This window comes from Ruditapes philippinarum, unplaced genomic scaffold (assembly GCF_026571515.1).
Source record: "Ruditapes philippinarum isolate M1 unplaced genomic scaffold, ASM2657151v2 ctg3452_1_1_1_1, whole genome shotgun sequence".
In the NCBI taxonomy this organism is placed as follows: Eukaryota; Metazoa; Mollusca; class Bivalvia; order Venerida; family Veneridae; genus Ruditapes; species Ruditapes philippinarum.
In genome coordinates this window covers 77,826-97,579 of record NW_026864458.1, presented here as the reverse complement: position 1 = coordinate 97,579, position 19,754 = coordinate 77,826, and the positions used below count along the sequence as shown (strand labels likewise).

Here is a 19,754-nt window from a genome sequence, read left to right as displayed (position 1 = left end):
CAACAAGAAAAATAAAATTTAATGTTCAATCCGTTTTCTTTGGATCAGTTATACCAAAAAGAACTTTTTTTTGAGAGTTCATAATCTGTTATATTCGGACATTTAGATTTAATGAATTTTTTTAGTCTGCTAAAATTGACTAACATAACGACATTTATAAAATAGATGTAAAGTGTTTCGTTATTTTCCCTACTAAAAGAACACATATTGTCATCTATTTGTTGCTAGGATTCTATTTGGAAGTACCTTAAGTTAGTATCTGACGTAATTTTGTGAACAGTTGTATAAACTTTTTTCCATTGAAAAGTTTCGGGTAATAACAGTTCATGTTTCCATTCATCTTGAGATGTTGTGTGTTTTTTATTTATTGTTTACCAATATTTCATCAATATAATTGAGCCGTGTCATGACAAAACCAACATTGTGCGTTTGTGACCAGCATGGATCCAGACCAGCCTGCGCATCCGCGCAGTCTGATCAGGATCCATGCTGTTCGCTATCAGTTCCTCTACTTGTAATAGAGTTGGTTAGCGAACAACATTCGTGTTTTTTTTTTTGTATTTTTGTCAAGAATGTAATACAAAATAATAATATAAAGTTTAGATGGCATTTGAAAAAAATGTCAATTATACATGTAACACCTTTAATAAGTTCACGAACTTATGAATGAAAAATCGTTGTCATTTCTAAAAGTTCTAAATGTAAGTACTTTAGCAATCGATATTAAAATAAGTGAGACAAAATGATGACCGGAAATGAGAAACTTTCCATTAGAAATATTTATTTACTAAGATAAATCGAAATAATTCTGTTCGACAATTACGTTATAAAGCCGTTAAAATGTAAATTTAGTTCTCACGCAAAGGCATGACACGTTTATTTCGTTTATATTTCTGACTTTATAGAATGATGAGGATGGAAAAATCTAGATATTTGACTTTAACATTTGCACTATTTATACCATATTTTATTCAACCAGTTGTTTGTAAAGGTATGTAAATTTGTTTTATGGACATGTTATACTCTGTCAGTGGGTGGGTTGGAGGGTGGGTGATTTTGTTTTTTTGTTTTTTTTTGTTGGCGGGTTCCATTTTTGCGTATCAAATAGAAGCTAATGCATCGCATTTTAAATCTTAAAGCAATAGAACCAGTCTACAAAAAATGTTATTCAAAATACGACTAAACTTCATCGAAGTGTACAAATCGGTACAAGTATAAATCGGAAAATATCATTTATGTTACTTAACAGTACGAGCAATGGTTCATTCCGTTTTGATATTTTAAAACTGTGTAAATCGATTATTGTTTTCTGATTTTATGATCCGTAAAATAGTAACAGTGAACATTTATTAAAGCTACAATGTCACCATGCACTATTATTTGACCAAGTGAACCGTGTGACGAAACTTTAACTTTTGAACCGGTATGACTAAATTAGGCAACGGAGATTTTTTGGCGCAAATGGCACAATTTTTGCTCAAGTTTGATGTTCTTGAAATTGTGTTTGGAGGGATGCAGCTTTAGATACTGTTTATTGAAATCAAATGATATAAACATTTTTTTATGTAAATCTGGTGATTATCATACTTTTTGCCCGTTTTAGAAAATCTCTATTGCAGAAGAAATTTTTCCATATACTTACCAAAAGATAAATCGAAAATTTGATTATTAAATTTTACAAAAAAAACTTTTGTTTTGATACCACTTTTAGTATATATGAATTATTTAATCTAGTTTGATAGCATAACATAAATTGTTCCCTTTATACAGAAAAAGTATGATCCTAATGTCCATTTCTCCGGCATATAATCTTTCAAAACATTAAAAAATGAAGTGTAAAACAAACTTTCATAGTGATACTATATTCAATATATACATGCATAATTCATTCTATTTTGTTAAATAATTGTAATTTATAAAGAGTCATTGTGCCTTTGATGCAAAAATATCTCCAAATATTTTCGTATTAAACAAATCTTCCACAGCTACAAAAAGATCTCTCACATGCTTCTTTTTAAAGAAACAAACTTGTTCTATTACTGCGTGATCTAATCCCTTGCATTGTCATACGATTTATAATACCTTGCTACTTGCAATAGCTGACAGCCCTCAGTAATTTACCTACTTCTTAACGTTTAGACCAAATTAATTGAGAAAAAAAAAATAAAATGAAGATTTTTTTTTACTGTCCGTGACAATAATCAATAATTCAAAACTCTACGATTTCCAGGAAACCATTTCCACATAGTGTACTTCAGTCATGGACGCCCAGCAAATCCCGAATACATGTATATCATTATAAACAACAACTCACAAATTGCTGACGTCACGACATGCATCGCTGGCTTTCCGGATTCTACAAGGTTTGTGTCCCGTATTTTTCTTTACAAACATTGCAAAAAAGGCATGCTCCTATTATGCATTTTGTATATATCTCTAATATACAACATTGAAATAAAACAATTATGTCATTTGTACTAGTGTCAATTAAGAGATCTTATGATAATCATATAATGAATTGCTTAAGCTCCAGGAAATATGTTAGTTTTGCTCTTCTTAAAAACACGTTCGTAAACAAAAGACAGGCTGAATCTTGAGTCTGACTTTACTTCCAAAATGTACGTACTTGTATTATAACAAATGTTTTTGAACTTAATGATGTCATCAACTCGACGTTATTACAAATGAATGATGCAAAAATCACAATCATGTGCGAAACAAGTACGAATATTGTTTTCGTTTCGTGACAAAGTATTTTAATACGACAATTTAACTCAATCATTACGTTAGAACTGATTCATTATGAAATTTTCACTGTTATGTATTTACAGTAACATTTCGGTCAATGGTAATGGTGGTTACCATTTGGGAAATCTGACAAACTACTTGTTCATGTCAGACACAGTTTATGCACAGAAACATGTTATATCTTTACGATCAGATATCAATGTGACAGTGATTGCACGGAATAGTCGAAGTTATGCCCTGGATGCTTATACAGTCATTCCGGTATCGTATTCTGCATATGAATTTTACGTTACACCATATTGCTCTCAAAACACAAGTTCGCCGAGTAAATGTTTGGTTGGCATAATACCCGTAAGCTCAGACACTGAGGTCACTTTTGTCATGCCGCCCGGTAACACGGTGACATTAACGTCAGGCGACATTGCTGGTAAGAAATCATTTTACACTTATGAAACAGTGTCAGAACAACTAAACTTTGAGGATATTAAATTCATCGCAGGAAACGGCTTGGTTGGGATGAAACTGTTGGCGAACAACCCGATTCATGTTTTTGTTGGAAAATACAATAGGCACTTTTTACGATGGAAGCAATACAGACTTTACAGAAGAACAATTAATGCCTGTCAATAGATGGGGTCTTTCTTATGTTGTGGCAAGATCTTCAACTACTAAACGACCGGATTTGGATCTTAGCCTCAAAAGCAGAAACAAATATTAAGATTGTTTCAAGTTCATATACATTTGAGCAGTACAGAATGACTGACGCAGGAGAAGTGCTTGACTTTGTTATTGTTGACAAATCCTACTATATAGTAGCTGATAAGCCAATAGGTGTTACACACTTTGTTTTGCGTACGAAAGGATTGATGTATACTATGTACCGTGTTACTCCAACTGAACAATTCGTACGGGAATCCGTTACGTTTGTGGCCGGACCAACTGTTACAGGAGATAATAACATCAAATTTGCTGCGGCAGTTATATTTACTGATACGGATATAACATCATCTTTGACATATGATGGAAAAACATTGTCAAATGCTACAGAATGGGAAGAAATTCCTTATAGCGGCGTATCGTTTGCTTCTATATCTATTTCAACTCAGCAGACCCACGTGTTCCAGCAGCTTGGTTCTGGGGGCGGACTTGGTGGGTATGTGTTTGGCTATGACAAGTATGCAGTATTTGCGCATGCGCTCACACTCAGTTACAGAGATATGGAATCTGTAAGTTTTTAATGCATAAAATATACTTGCGATTATATAATTATCTGGGTTGTGAAATATGGTCTTTTTGAATTAACTATGCATATACATGTATATATACACGTGTACAATATATCTATTTTATACCATAATAAATACACGTTTGTTCTACATTTAGTTTAGATTGTAGCATGACTTATTTTGGTAATAGTAAAGAGTTTCTTTTAGAAATATAAAACAAAAATGATAACACTTTATTTCATGAAGGTAACATATTAAGAAATTCATGTGTTATTTACAATATGGTCTTCGTTTAAACAAGGTAAAGAAAGCCACAAATATGTACACACACAAAAAGTGTAAACAACAAACATTTAAATCGACAGACACATGCATTCATGAAGATTCATTTGAATTGTATATAAAGTAAATATTTTTTCATATTTCTTTTGAAAACAAAAAGAGCATAGCTTAAATTCTTAAATTGATTTTGATATATCTTGTATTAGGTCTTATATGTATCTTGCTTCTTTTAGCAGTTTGAAAATGTATGAAGGACTCAACCCTTGTCTAGATTTAATGCAGTATTACATAATACGTTCATCTATTTTCAACAGTTGACCAGCCCAGTTTAAGGAAAAGATGTACAGATGGCGTTTTAACTGGTTTACATAATATAATCTTTGCTGTGCGTTTCTGCAATGTATACACTTTTTTCAAATTCAATTTTGTTGCAATGAACCGACAATATTATGAGAATGATTTGTTTTTCAATTGATAAAGGGATGTGATGGTCCTTGTTATGATACCTCCATTTATGACAAATTGAATAACCAAGATGACACTTGCATCCCAACACCACAGCTGGAATGTGCAACAGTACAACTACCGGGCTCATACGCCTTCACAAAAGGTAAAATAATATAGTCATGAATAGATCCAAATTTCGGTAAAATGATATTATTATAAGAAATATTCAAAGTACTTCTATACTTGTCACGTTAGACTAGCATTTGATAAATATTATATCTAGGGGCCTAGTTGAAGAAAGGGTTTAATTTATGTCACTTTATCTTAGCCTTGCTTGATCTTTATTTTATATTTTATAACATATAGAGCGTTATTACATCTGTTCAACATGCACTGACGAAGTAAACACCACAGAAACAGAAATACAACAATTTGACCTCTTAATTAGTGACATGACTGTCGATGTCAAAGATTCTTCCAAATACAGACGACGAAAATCAAGCGCAGACGACAAAAGGCGCTCTTCAACAGCGATTGGGGTCGTTTTCAGTGGCATAACAGTTGGCATAATCGGAGTGTTCATATTTCAGGATATAAAGCATGTGTTAACTACCATTTTATCAATCTTTTATACACTGGGCAAATAAGGAAAAACTGCCATCTCTGTGACTGACTTACCATTAAAATAATTTAAATAATTTGTATACTCGCAACCAAATCCTGTCAAAGGCACTTGCCAGTTGATACACATTTTAAATAGATGGTTCTTTTATTCGTGATTTATTGAAATGATCTTTAAAACGTTATAACGATATTTTTCGGAATAAAAATACAAACGTATATTCAATACACAAATGTCATCACATTGACTTAACTTTACAGTTTTTATCATGACCTTTTCAAAGAAAAATTTCGACCTATTGATACAGTCAGGTTGTTGCTACCGTTGCCGTCCAGAAACTTTAACGTTTGTCTTTTTGCTTACATTCTTAATGGATTGTTTTCGTACTTGGACACAACAACCCTTTAAGCAGACACGACTAGACTGCTAAACTGATCTTAACTCATGAATGACAATGACCTTCAAGATTAAATTAATGATTTTTGCTTGTTTTTGCCACTTTTGACTTTGTTATCATCTATGAATGGATTGTCTTCATACTTCGGCACAACCGCATTAAAGACAATGTCTTTAAAATCAAACTCATTTCGACCTTGACTCATAAATGACCTTTACCATGTCAAGTTATTGTAATTTAAATTCTTTTGCTATAATTTGCTATAACTTTGTACTAGTAATTAATGGATGCATTGTCTTCATATTGGCGCAAACCAATTTTTGGGGCATTGCATCAAAGATGATTTAATTGAACTTGACTTTGACCGTAACATTTGACATTGACACTTAAGGTCAAATCAGTAAATTTTGCTACAATAGCGGCCATTAATTAAGTCTTAGTTATTTATTACACTTGGACAGAATAACCCTTATTACAAACCCGTCAGGTTGAATAATTCAGATATTCAAGACCGGCAAGGAAAATTATTGAAATTTGCTTAAATTTTGTTATACATGTCTTCTTCCAGTATAAGAGCCGGGATCCAAAAGGAACGTAATGTACTAGTAACTTTGCTATTTATTTACAGATTTGATTCATACTTAGACAAAAGAACACATTTAACAAAACCGACATGTCAAATAACTTTGATATGACCTCGAACTTTTATTGACAAATTATTGAAAGTTGCTTGAAATGTCATTACTTTGATATTTACATATTGAATACTTGAACACAAATAACGCATATAACAAAACCGACATGTTGAATTATTCTGATATGACTTTGGCCTTTGATTAAAATTGACCTTCAAGGTCAAATAATTGAAATTTGCTTAAATAACTTTGTAATTTATTTATGGATTTTATTCATTTTTGGTAAAAAGTGAAATTCAAACGTGACCTTGACGTTTGAATCCATGTCAAATATGAAATTTGAATTTTATTTGCTACATAAGAATTTTGTTTTGTAGGAATACTCTTTACTATAATTTTCTTTCTCTGATGTGGCCCCGCTAGGTGGTGGCTCTTGTTTTTGTAATCAAGCAACATGATGTTCATATAATTCATATCTAATATTATTTTACATCTTATAAAATATAACTTCCGCACTTTTAGCATTTTACCACGTGATGTTCCAATAGAAATCGTTAATGGATCAAATCTTATAAATTTAGTCTCCTTTTCATTTCCCAAAAAGTCCATATCAAATCCATTTCATACCCATTATGGTATCGTTTTCATTGTCAGAGTCCGAAAGGTTCATACTAAATCCATATTATACCCTTTATAGCTTCGTTTTTATTTCTAGAGTCTAAAATGTTTGTTTGTCGCTGTTCAAAATATAAAGAAATGGTGGTGGGAAATAAAGAGGTCATTATAAACAGGAATGAGAACAATACTGATCCTGTTGGATACGTACACAGCTGTAAAACCTATATTGGACGATGTGCTAACAGCTGTGTACTCGTCCAATATAATTCAAATTGTACTAAATGTTTAATAACCTCATAATAAAATATAAGTCAAGTTTTTTTGTGTGAATACCTATGAAATATTTTACTCTAGATTTTATGATATAACTGACGTTATTGTCTAATACAACCACCAAATATAGAAGGGGTCGATTTAAGTACAGATGCTAGATCGAATGTTCCCGCCGATAAAGAATCCTTTATAATAAATTACATCATACCCGAGGTTTGCCTGAGACAGCTCAGTTTCATGACTAACTGTAGTAAGTTTCTAGCACTTAAAGATTTAACGATACAACAAAGAAGAAATTATATTACCTCAAATAACGGTTATCATTCTACGCAGATTTAGAGCCACAATGTAAAGCTATGTCATTGAAAATAGGAACTTATCATGTTTTTGACAAGACAATATTGTTCAGGTGATGACATTTTTCTTCTATTTTCTTGTTCAAGAAAACTAATGTATCTTGCACTAACTCTTTTAAAAGATCAGAACATGATATTGTAGCTTGTGATATTTAAAAATAGAGCAAAATAGTGTCATTAAATCGTTATGGTGACAGATATACATGCGTTATCAAAACAAGTTTACAATGATTAATTTAGCAATAGTTCTGCTTTTGCTGACATTATCGTTACAGGATTATGTATATCATAAAGGGACTCCACTGAGTTCCAAAGGTCTAAAACATTAGATTTCTTACACAAATCAACTTGAACACTTAAAACAGAAATATATGCAAAAGATAATTAAGAAATGTACACAAAAATTAAAAATTGTATTTGTGCTGTTGTTAGCACGATTTATTTGGATATTTTTCACAATTAGAATGATGATTCTCAAAAAATGGAGCGAGCGAATGATCTGATATTATGCACACAAGTTTTAAGTCTAGACCTACATCAAATGGAACATTAATATCCAGAAATTTATTTCCAGTCCAGTCATGTCAAAAAACCTCAGTGGAGTTCCTTTAAACTTACCAATAAAAATGGATTGTATATTGATTATTTTATGATAATAAGCAAAACAAGAGACATCTTTTCTTGACTTAACACAATTTTAATTGCTGTTTTATTTCACAGATATCACAAAGATTGTGAGATATCTTTTGTAATATTGCTGTATGCTTTGCTTTTGACTATGATTGTCTTAATCGAAGGTTCCGGCCAAATATTTGTTTTCTTTTCAGATTCTATCGATAAATCGATGTCAAATGTTCAATTCTATAACTTAAATAAAATCAAGGTAAACGTAAAACTTAGACCCTATTTCATTTGATTTAGAGCAGTCAATTTGCTGATTTATATCTAAACATAAAATTTGGTAATTCAATTCTATGAGATATAACATTACGAGTAAATGGAGCTTTGTAATGATAAACCCAACTAGGGGTAAGACTTATAATTATATGCAGTAAAATTCTCGTATCACAGATGTGTCTCCTGCAGATTCCAGTTAAAGGTATTCGATTTTGTATATTTGAGCCGTGTCATGACAAAACCAACATAGTGCGTTTGCGACCAGCATGGATCCAGAGCAGCCTGCGCATCCGCGCAGTCTGATCAGGATCCATGCTGTTCGCTTTCAGTTTCTCTACTTGTTATAGGGTTTGAAAGCGAACAGCATGGATCCTGATCAGACTGCGCGGATGCGCAGGCTGGTCTGGATCCATGCTGGTCGCAAACGCACTATGTTGGTTTTGTCATGACACGGCTCATTTGTAATGCATAGTTTTCATTTATGTGATGGTAAAACTAAAGAATACCGTTCGTTTACATTGACGGGCATTAAAGTATGTATACATTTCATAAAATATAAATGTACACTCGAATATTAATATCCTTTCAAACAAAATATATTTCAACCATTTTGAAGCATAAGGCATGAAACATTATTGAAAAGCAAACGTATGCTTGAATATACATACTCCTGTATATATTTTCAGGTTCTGTAAGCACGGTGTCTTAATATGAACATGTTTTAAACGGACAAAATCCTACATAGAATAGCAGAAAAATATTTTTTTCTGGAACAGTTTATTCTGTTTAGGACAATACATTTGTATTCATTCGTGTTAAATTGAAGAGATATTCTATATGTTACAACTCTTTCGTGAATCAACCATAAGATTATGGAACCTGTATAATAATACTGTTAATTATTTTTAGAAAAAAGTATTTCATAAGATGCAGCTTTCGTATCGATTTATTCAGGGGATATACATTAAACCATGTAATGAATATAGTATATAGTATGATTACCAATACTTTAGATTTTGATGACACAACTACAGAAACAAAAAACTTTCCTGCATTTGTTTAAGTGGAATAAACTTACTAAAATTTAATGCCATGCGTTAGCATGATTTGATATATTAGTATGTAAAATATGTAGCAGATAAATACTTTAGCAAACTATTTAGTTATCTTAAAAATTCTACACAAGATAGTAAATTTCTTTAAAAGTTGTTTATTTATTATTTCCTTTATTCTCAAAATCTGTTATTTCATCTGAATCAAATCGATATTTCCGACTAGCACGATTTTATAATACATTTGTATATTATTCAATCAATACAAAGCTTGCATGTTATGTGCTTAGCAGAAACTCTGTGGTAGGCCAATCTGTTTGTAATGATAATAATTTATACTAAAAACAAATGATAAACTTGTTTCTTATTTTACAGATGAATGTTTTGTCAGTAAAGCATGACCGATAACGAAATTTCTCAAAAGTTTAAGGTAAAATAAAAGAACAGAGAACAATTCCTAAATGAATTTACATATAAATGTTTTTCAGTAGGTTTTCTTTTTTATATATTTTCCGTTCTATTCCACTGTAATGCTGCCAAATTGTTAACGAAATCTGCTTATGTAACAAGACCATGAACGAAGAACTAAATAAGACACTTTGAACTCAACTTTTGCTATTTTGAAGGTTTTGATTTTATTGAAAGTGAACATTGATGCGTAAATTTGATAAAGAATTGTTTATATTAATCTTTCTAAAAAAAGCATCCAGTTTGATCTTTGTTTCGTGGTTTGTTCTTAATCTTTTATCATAATATTGTTCATTTGATCATGATAGCCTATGTAGTAAAGATCTTTAATCCGTTTGAACGAAGTAATGAGATTAGTATTGTAGCAAAATATACATGTATACTTTAAACAGATTATTAAAGCGTTCAACACTGTATTGTATATATAATTTTATTTTTATTATTTTTTATTATTATTTACTTACATTTTGATTTAATCATTTATCTTGATGAATGTGGATATAACAGCTATTATAAATGGTAAGAAAGGTTTTTAATATTTTGTCTTTTCATCGTAATGTATTTTCAAATAATACATTCTCATTGTGATATATCGCAATCAGTGATATTAAATAGTGTTCTTGGTTGATTATTGAATTTAAATTCAAACAACTATCATACCAATATCATACCAAAATGGCCGCTATTACTTATGTCGTATATCTGATATATATAGATTATAAGTTATTGATTTCAACATATTTTGAATTTCAATGTATGCACACAATATAAAAGACTTAATTTTATGTTTTTAGCTGGATGGTTACATTGCATATCGTATATCTTAAATATTGCAGTAGAATCTCTCTGATTTGAAACAACCAAATATAGACAAGATTTTGACAATATTAGGAAAAAATCATTATACTTTGTAGTTCAAACTATCCGCCGATTTTATACCGATTTTACAATGACAATTAGCGGTTGTACAGACAGACACGTTTAACATGAAAGAGACATAATTTCATAACGTCATTGAATTCTTGGATGTCAAAGGAAATCTGATAAGTATTTGCACAAACAGAGATCGTAAAAATAATTGTGTGATACTTGAGGCAAAAGAGAGATGTTTGATAACCATTTTTCGTTCATTTATCTATTTTTTCGTACGAGCTTTCGATATTTTTTTCTAAATAATAATATTTATTAATGGTTCAGTATGTGTAATGATCGATAATACTGAAATAAAAAATATATTGGTCTAAAGGCAAATTATGCCTCAGAAATCCATATTTTTTATATTCTATAGAACTGTGAAACATGTGCTAAGTAACATTTCATTAATGTATTTAGAGCATATTAGATGCTCAACAAGTGAAGTTAGTATTGCAAAATGTGCAGTCATATGTCGTGAAAGTAGCAATATGTAAACAAAGTAGTATTTTGTATGGAAGTCACTATAAATTTCCCAATTGTCAACAGCATAAAAAATCAAAGATATTTCACCTATATGGCAAATGAGTATATTTTTAGAAACTATAACATGACACCGAAAATAAAAAAAAATGATAAATTTAATGTATAGCGCTAGCACTTCTGAGGCTAAATGGGCCTTTAAATATGTGATTTTGAAGTACTTGTATTCTTTCTTTCTTTCTGTGTATTTATGATTTTCTGAGTAAGATATCAGACTCGCATGTTTGGAAAACTGATTAACCTGAAACAATATACATTTAAACATCATACATTTGATAAGAAATAATTTCTCTCTTTAAAATTCGTCCTGATTTCTAATCAATTAACAAAACTAATAGAAAAGATCTATGTGTCTTAATTATTTTCCTTGAATTATTTATTTCTTGAAAGATACACTAGAACATCGATTTAAACAAACGTGAAGTGCACATTCTCGTTGATTTAAATTCACTTTGATCTGGAAGCGCTCGTTACACGACCATTTCTAGCGTGGTAATTGCCAGCCACGAGAGATGCTATCTGGTTTATTGTAGTAACGTACTTGGTATTTGTTTGAGGGAAAAATACGTTTACGGAAACATTCCTATCTGTAAAGATTTGTTCGGGTTGAGAAATAGGTACATAATTGGGCTAGCATTATCTGAAATTCAGATCATGTAATGTCTAAGCAATTTCTGTTTCATTCTTTTTTATTTCATTTATTTCAAGATTTTAGAGTCTGTATATGACAACAATTTAATATCGAACGAGTAATTGTACAGACAGACGACAGGTTACATAAACATTATATAAACAATATATGTTACACTACTACAGTTATACAAGTAACTGTTATAGTCTCTATTTGAACAAAGTTCAATCTATCTTATTCTCATTTACTTCAAGATATTGCACGACATTCATACTGTTGTGGACAGCTTTTCCGCTACAGTTGAACATTAGTCAAAACCAGTTGTTGACTCAAATCTAGAACAATTTACATTATGTTTTGAATTATCAGAAAAATAATGACATTTCTAAAAACGCTTCAATGTAAAAAATATATATATTATAGATTATCTAATTTTAACCCACATTCTCTTTAAGATAAACTTTCACGACAAGTAAAATATGTCTATCTAAATATTTGATAAAAAATTGCTTGAAATAAAAAGTACATGTCTTACATCGAATAAAAGTTGATGGCGCTGCTGGCAACTTAACGCTTCTCATGCGATTCATAATCGTATTATTTTAAATACTGAAACCTCTCAAACTTACAATTCACAGTTCCAAATTCACAGTAGAACACGTCTAATAGACAAAGTCAACATGGTGAAGGTTAAAACGATAAGAGCAAACATGCGTGTAATTGGATAATTTTTGATAAAATTTTATTAAGGCTGATCAAGAAAAATCAATGCAAATTGCAACACGCTAGAGATAGCGAATCACATTTGTTTTCTTTGGGATAATTCTGCAAGACGAATTTCTTTGATCGCGGTATTTAAATGCCGTAACGACAGGAAACATTTAAACTTGTGCTTAAAGCGGTGCTTAAGGAAAACAGAAAACGATTTTATAGCAAACATTGAATCATCAAAATTACGAATAGAGTAATTTAGAGAGGGAAGTCAAGTTATAAGGTCAGGAAACTAGGGACCTGGCAAAATTTCGACAGTTTATCAGTGTTTCTCTATGAAACAAAAGGAAAATGAAAACTTATATTGTGCATATTAAGTTAAAAGTGATTTTTTCATGAAATAGGATTTCGTTAAATCAGTATGTTTGTGTTTCAGAGAATATTTCAAAACGCTGAAATGTATTTATCAAAGAATATAAGGAAGTAAATAAATGGTGAAGATGGAGACAAAATGACGACGCCGAAAACATTAATTATTTTTATGTGTGTTCTAAACGTTAGCTGTTCCGGTAAGTTTCCATGTTCTATATACTGACCTTTATATATAAATGATAAAACGTTTTAGTTGCTTATTCTTATTATTCTGAAAGACTATTTACTTATATATACAAATCATTTTTAAATTAATCCTTTATTTATGGATAAAAATTGATAAGAATAGAAAAGGTTGTGGCTCTATCGTTTTACTCTCATGTTTCATCGAAGATAAAGATACGGTTCAACTGACAATGGTCTGTTGATGGGATATTTATTTCTATTATATGCGACAAAAACATAGATCATTATGAAAATATCATAAGTATTTTCTTTATATAAAAAGATGTACATGAATACGAGTTTTACAAGCGGTTTAAAACGTGAACTGTCATTATAGTTCCAGGTTGCCCGTCAACAGCAAAAGTGCTATATGCCGAGCAGGCACCACAATTTATATCATCACCGAACTATCCCGGCTACTATGGTGTATTTAACTCGTAAGTATCATTTACAGCTTATGTAGATATAGGGAGATTTTAGTTTAAATATATCAATTTTTGCTCGTTTGTGGAACAAGTTTTTGTAATTTGTATTACATGTAATCACTTTCGAATCATGGATTTAAATAGTACTGGTGTCATGAGGAAACATGATCGTGACCCGAATAGGTTTCGAACCCATGATCCCTGGGTTTATAGTCAGACACCTTAACCACTAGGCCACCGCTCCTCTTTAAAGGAAGATATGTTATACTCTTGGTATTGTATTCGTAAATTCGGACACAAAATTTAAACTTTGTTTTCTTGCTCAAAGTATTAATTACGTTTTTATAGATGCACCAAAAGTTTATCTTTCTCTTTTTCTGTAAAAAATTACGTTGTCATTTTATTGTTGTGACAGCACAATTCAAGTAAAAGATAAGTCAGCATTTCAGGAATAAACTCAATTTGTCTAGATCTTACAAAATTGAAGACTAAACAAACTGTTTGTGGTGCTGGAACTAAAATATATACAGGAATAGTTTTCATGTCAATTAGCTGTTTGTAAATGATGAGGAAATACATGTAGATCTAGTATGTATAGGCTATCTAATTCTGAAGATAATGATAGTACAAAATTCAATATTTAATGATAATATTTGAAGAAGAAAAAATTACGAAAGCCTAATAGTGTCAAATGAAATAAAAAATAAAAATGCAAAGGCGTTATAACGCGAATAAAGGCATTATTACGCGAATCAAAAGGCGTAAGAACGCGAATAAAGGCGTAGCAACGCGAATCAAAAGGCGTAATAACGCGAATAAAGGCGTAGCAACGCGAATAAAGGCGTTATAACGCGAATCAAAAGGCGTAATAACGCGAATAAAGGCGTTATAACGCGAATCAAAAGGCGTAGTAACGCCTTTATTCGCGTTATAACGCGAATCAAAAGGCGTAGTAACGCAAATAAAGGCATTATAACGCGAATAAAAAGGCTTAATAACGCGAATAAAGGCGTAATAACGCGAATCAAAAGGCGTAATAACTCGAATAAAGGCGTAATAACGCGAACCAAAAGGCGTACTAACGCCAATTAAAACGAATTATAATGCCAAATTAATACCATATTTATACTAATCAAATGGCCTGGTAACGTAAGAAAGCAAGACCAATATTGATCTGAATTTATTCCTCAAGATATAAACTCGTATAGAATAATATAATATATACGCCTTTTGATTCGCGTTATTACGCCTTTTGATTCGCGTTATAACGCCTTTATTCGCGTTGCTACGCCTTTATTTGCGTTGCTACGCCTTTTTTTCGCGTTATTACGCCTTTTGATTTGCGTAATTACGCCTTTTGATTCGCGTTATAACGCCTTTATTCGCGTTATTACGCCTTTTGATTCGCGTAATAACGCCTTTATTCGCGTTATAACGCCTTTGTATTTTTATTTTTTATTTCATTTGACACTATTAGGCTTTCGTAAAAAATAGTAGCAAAATGGTAATTATAATATAAATAATACCATCCATCTTGTCCTCTTCCTGTTAATTTTGTAAAATGTTCTACATTGAAATTGAACCACCTGCAAGATTCTTTTGATTTTTTTTTAATTATTCCTTTTTTTAATAATTATTTTTATCATTATTAATAATAAAAAAAAGGAGAAATGTTTCATTTTTTGTCATTACTTTCAAATTTCAATTCAGATCGTAAATTAAACCTTTGCCCTTTCTTTCACCAGGTGTTCAAATGTTTGTATGACGCGTGTCAACAATTATCGCCAATTAACTGTGAAAACTTTGGTGTATAGTTGATCAAAAGGGCACCCGTTTCACAGTTTGCAATTTACCTGTTGAACAGTTTATAATGTAAATTTTTCCGATTTTAATTATCTTATTTATTGTTTTCTGTGTTAAAATCTTTCCGATTAATCAATAATTGTCTTAAATTTTGTGAATAAGAATAAATTGGCACCATTATTCGGCGCGTTATGAAAGCATATGAAGTGTCTAAATTCTGTCAGAATATATTTATTCCGTAGACATTAGACTCCGTGTGATATTTACCTCGTTATGGCTAAACTTATCTTAAGAATATTTTAAACTTTATCTAAAATTATAAATAAAAAATATTTAATACAAGTTAAGTTTCAATATCATTATGTGTCTTTGGGGATAAATGGCTACGATGATTCATATTACTGTCAGTCTAGTCACGTGAGTTACCTCCCGTTAATAAGACAGCGGTCGGGTTTACTGAACAAAAGGCAATCAAATTATGAATTTATTTCAAAAGTAAACATATATCTCGATTTACAATATAGAAATTAAAAAAACTTCGACATAGCAATAAAGGTATTTTTAATCGCCGATTATTCCAAGCATTTTAAAGTAGTATAGTATTCGAGGCAATCAATTTCGGATACGTATACGTCAAAGAGAAATATTGGAACAAATGTTGTAAAAACGAATATTCGAATATATTCGAATATGGAAAACGAATATTCGAACATCGAATTCCTTATTCGTTCCCAGCCCTAATTATTATTAAGCAGCCAACAAACAGTTCAAAGTCTTTTCGAACTTATCAAATAAGTAATTTTTTTCTTGATATGAGATTGATAAATTTATTAAAAGATCTACGTGAAAAGCAGGGTGATTTCTCAAAAAAAAATTGTTTATTTGCAGACGACTTTCATGTCTATGGTTGATCACCGCCGCAGACATATATGATGACGTAGTTATACAAGTACAGGTTCTGAATTCATCTATAGAACCTGCAACCGGATGTTGGAGAGACGTCGTTAGCGTCATAGACGGTATGCTTATAACACGTGATTAAAACGTGGTTTGAGCCGCGTCATAACAAAATCAACATAGTGCGTTTGCGACCAGCATGGATCCGGACCAGCCTGTGCCTCCACGCAGTCTGATCAGGATCCATGTTGTTCGCTTACAAACCCTATAACAAGTAGAGAATCTGACAGCGAACAGCATGGATCCTGATACGACTGTACGGATTCGCAGTCTGGTCCGGATCCATGCTGGTCGCAAACCCATGTTGGTTTTGTCATGGCGCGGCTCATTTCTATTGTCACTGATTGTCTGATGGGTAGGGTGAAAGGAAAAAGAAAAAAAAGATATTATTATGAATGTCAATGGAAACCATAAAAAGCTAGAAACGTAATTGAATTTGTTTGACTAGATATCAATCTTCATGCTTTTTTTCTACCTAATGTAAAGAAAATAATACATGTACTTTATATATTTGTACACTCTATGAACACTTCCATTTTTCTAAAATCTTCATTATATATATATTTTATTTCATTGGTTTTTTTTTATTACATCGTTTATTCTAAAATGTATATGCCCAAGGATAGCTTTCATGGGTAATCCGAGGTTATTGCACGCTGCTCTATGCACTACTATGTACATGCATTAGTTTACAAAGTCATGTTCCATGCGTCTTTAAATATAGTCAAACGCGAATAAGATGTACTTTAATCTTGTTTTTTAATTGACTTCTGATGATACATTTATTTATGACAAACAAATAGTCAAATTCATTTTTCAAACTTTTGTCATAAAAATGGTGCATTTATTGTGTGTTTGAATCTGAATAAAAATCGATCAATCAAGACATATTATCTAAAAGTGCTTATATAGAGTATTATATAATTTTCCAAATATTGTTATTCTCAATTCTAATCAATTAAATGCTCATAAACTTTATCAATAATTCCTGACATAAAAGTACATTTTAATTATCTGTATTGTTTTTTTTCTGTTTAAGTACATGTATATTCTTCCTTTAAATTTCAGGTCCTCGGGATTTTACCACAATTAAAGAGCTGGTGTGGCTACTCGTGGCCGAAGAGCACAATAACCAGCACGGGTGACAAGGTACTGGTCAAGTTCACAACGGACTTCAAACTCAATGACTACTATGGTTTCATGCTGGCATACTGGGTAGCCAAGAAACGTAAGTTGATTTTGGGCATCTACGAGTCGCGCGTATATCATTTTCAAAATTTGTTGGTGATGTTCATCTTAAAACGTCAAATATTTGTGAGATTTGTACTGTTTTGTAATATATTTCTACACTGTAAGGTTGTCTTCTTGATTTAGATGCGTTTGTTAAACGTTCAGTCTTTTTAACACTCGTCTCGGGCGAACATTCCGTTTTATCACAGTAAGTGGAATGTAATATTTAGTTATATTCATTCATTTATTCTATTCCGATAAAAACATTATGACCATTACCCATTGGTATGCTTAGTGGAGGGTTTTTAATGCATTAGAAATCCCCCACTAAGCCTACCAATGGGTCATGGTCAAAATGAAATAAATGTGGTGATAATTTGCCTTAAAAGCAAATGGCGCATACAGAAAATATTAAAAACCCTACTTGAAATAGCAGAATAATATTTAGTTCTGGAACATTTTATTTTGTTTATTTTCAATATTCATGAGAGACATTCTATGTAATAATTTTTTTTGAGAATCGACCCTAAGATTATTGTACCAACATTATTTATTGTTGATAAATTTTATAAAAATATTTAAATATGACATAGCTTCATACCCTTTCAGATATGAACCCAAACGTACTACATGTAGTACTAAAGTTTAATTGCATTAAAATCAATTTACAAATTAACGAGCTACCGGTATATGGCCCCGACAAAAAAGTGGTTGGCCTCGCAAACCAACACTGATGTAGGCGAAAGCTTTACATAACCTGAACTATCAAAACTTTTAAAGATATTATGACATCGAATGTTCAGTAATAGACCTTACATAATTATTAAATAATTAACTAGAAAACTGTTTGCAAATATGCTTAAGTAAATAAGAATGTAATGTGGATTTTTTTTTCTATTTTCAGCTGTACTTATTGTAAACGAGTCAAAATGGACTGCTATAAACTATGTTTTATTAGTGATAAGTGCCCTGTTGTTATTTGGTGGTCCAGCCTGGGTACTTGGTTTATACTTCAAGAGGGAACTTTATCCGAAAATTGTGAAATATCGCAAAGAAAACTAACTGCACATGCTAAAGATGATGTCTATTTTAGATTGAATTGTGACAAGTAGGTAAAATATAAGACGGTTGGCGAACAAACATCTTAATGTACATGTACATATGGCATCATGCCTGGAAGAATTAAATATCTTTCTACCTAGAAAGAGATTGATTCAATAAATGTCAGGTGGAAAGACAGATCAACATTGGTCAATTCTGTGGTGTATGATTACACTGTTAAAATATGCAATAAGTTAAACTGTTTATTTAAATTGTGATATTATACAAAAAATGACATTACAATATATGCAGAATAATATATCTGGTGATAATTAAGGTATGTAAATATAAACATTGTATGTAAATAAATGCTTTTGTTATTAATAATGTTATTTGTATTATTACTTCATGCTATCTGTTGTAATAAAATTAAAATGCCTGTACATAAATTTTTGCTTGAAGAGTTTGTTCTACTTAAGAAGTCTATTGAAACCAACAGAACATTGTGTTCTAACTAATAATAATTTCTTTTTGCCTATTTTCTATTATGTCGCTTAATTTACAACTGAACGCCGTTGGTACTACTCAGGTGCCTGTTCGTGCCTGAAATAATGCACGGAAGGGCACCTGAGGTCTTCCTCCACCAGTAAAGCTGGAACGTCGCGATATGACCTATACTGTGTCGATGAGACGTAAAACCCAAAACAAAACAAAACAAACAAATTTACAACTGTGCACGAGTCCAATAGTGTGTTGTCTATTACTTCTAGCACATGAATTTCATAGAGAATACACTAAATATTGATCTACATACACTTCAAGAATGGTCCTATAAGAGGCTTATCAAATTTAATCAAGATAAAAGAAAAGTAATTTTTCCCCC

General features: G+C 31.3%; 2 protein-coding genes across 2 annotated transcripts; both read left to right on the top strand.

The window, feature by feature from the left end:
- The first annotated feature begins 2,840 nt into the window (after positions 1-2,840).
- LOC132725678 (uncharacterized) lies at positions 2,841-9,210 on the top strand. The gene is made up of 3 exons (XM_060710854.1): positions 2,841-3,974; positions 4,737-4,866; positions 9,188-9,210. The coding sequence occupies exons 1-3, from the start codon at positions 3,393-3,395 to the stop codon at positions 9,208-9,210; spliced, it is 735 nt and encodes a 244-aa protein (XP_060566837.1). The 5' UTR covers positions 2,841-3,392.
- A 3,595-nt stretch (positions 9,211-12,805) lies between these two features.
- Positions 12,806-19,298, top strand: LOC132725667 (uncharacterized). Its single transcript, XM_060710843.1, has 5 exons — positions 12,806-13,387; positions 13,753-13,852; positions 16,532-16,662; positions 17,640-17,828; positions 18,735-19,298. The coding sequence occupies exons 1-5, from the start codon at positions 13,330-13,332 to the stop codon at positions 18,890-18,892; spliced, it is 636 nt and encodes a 211-aa protein (XP_060566826.1). The 5' UTR covers positions 12,806-13,329; the 3' UTR covers positions 18,893-19,298.
- Positions 19,299-19,754: the final 456 nt, after the last annotated feature.

Excerpts from the sequence above, each read along its gene's own strand:
- LOC132725678 (XM_060710854.1), top strand. The coding sequence starts at position 3,393 with ATGTTGTGGCAAGATCTTCAACTACTAAACGACCGGATTTGGATCTTA. Across the intron at positions 3,975-4,736 it reads GTTACAGAGATATGGAATCT|GGATGTGATGGTCCTTGTTA; the intron begins GTAAGTTTTTAA and ends CAATTGATAAAG. Across the intron at positions 4,867-9,187 it reads CTCATACGCCTTCACAAAAG|GTTCTGTAAGCACGGTGTCT; the intron begins GTAAAATAATAT and ends ATATATTTTCAG.
- LOC132725667 (XM_060710843.1), top strand. The coding sequence starts at position 13,330 with ATGACGACGCCGAAAACATTAATTATTTTTATGTGTGTTCTAAACGTT. Across the intron at positions 13,388-13,752 it reads TCTAAACGTTAGCTGTTCCG|TTCCAGGTTGCCCGTCAACA; the intron begins GTAAGTTTCCAT and ends CTGTCATTATAG. Across the intron at positions 16,663-17,639 it reads CGTCGTTAGCGTCATAGACG|TACATGTATATTCTTCCTTT; the intron begins GTATGCTTATAA and ends TTTCTGTTTAAG.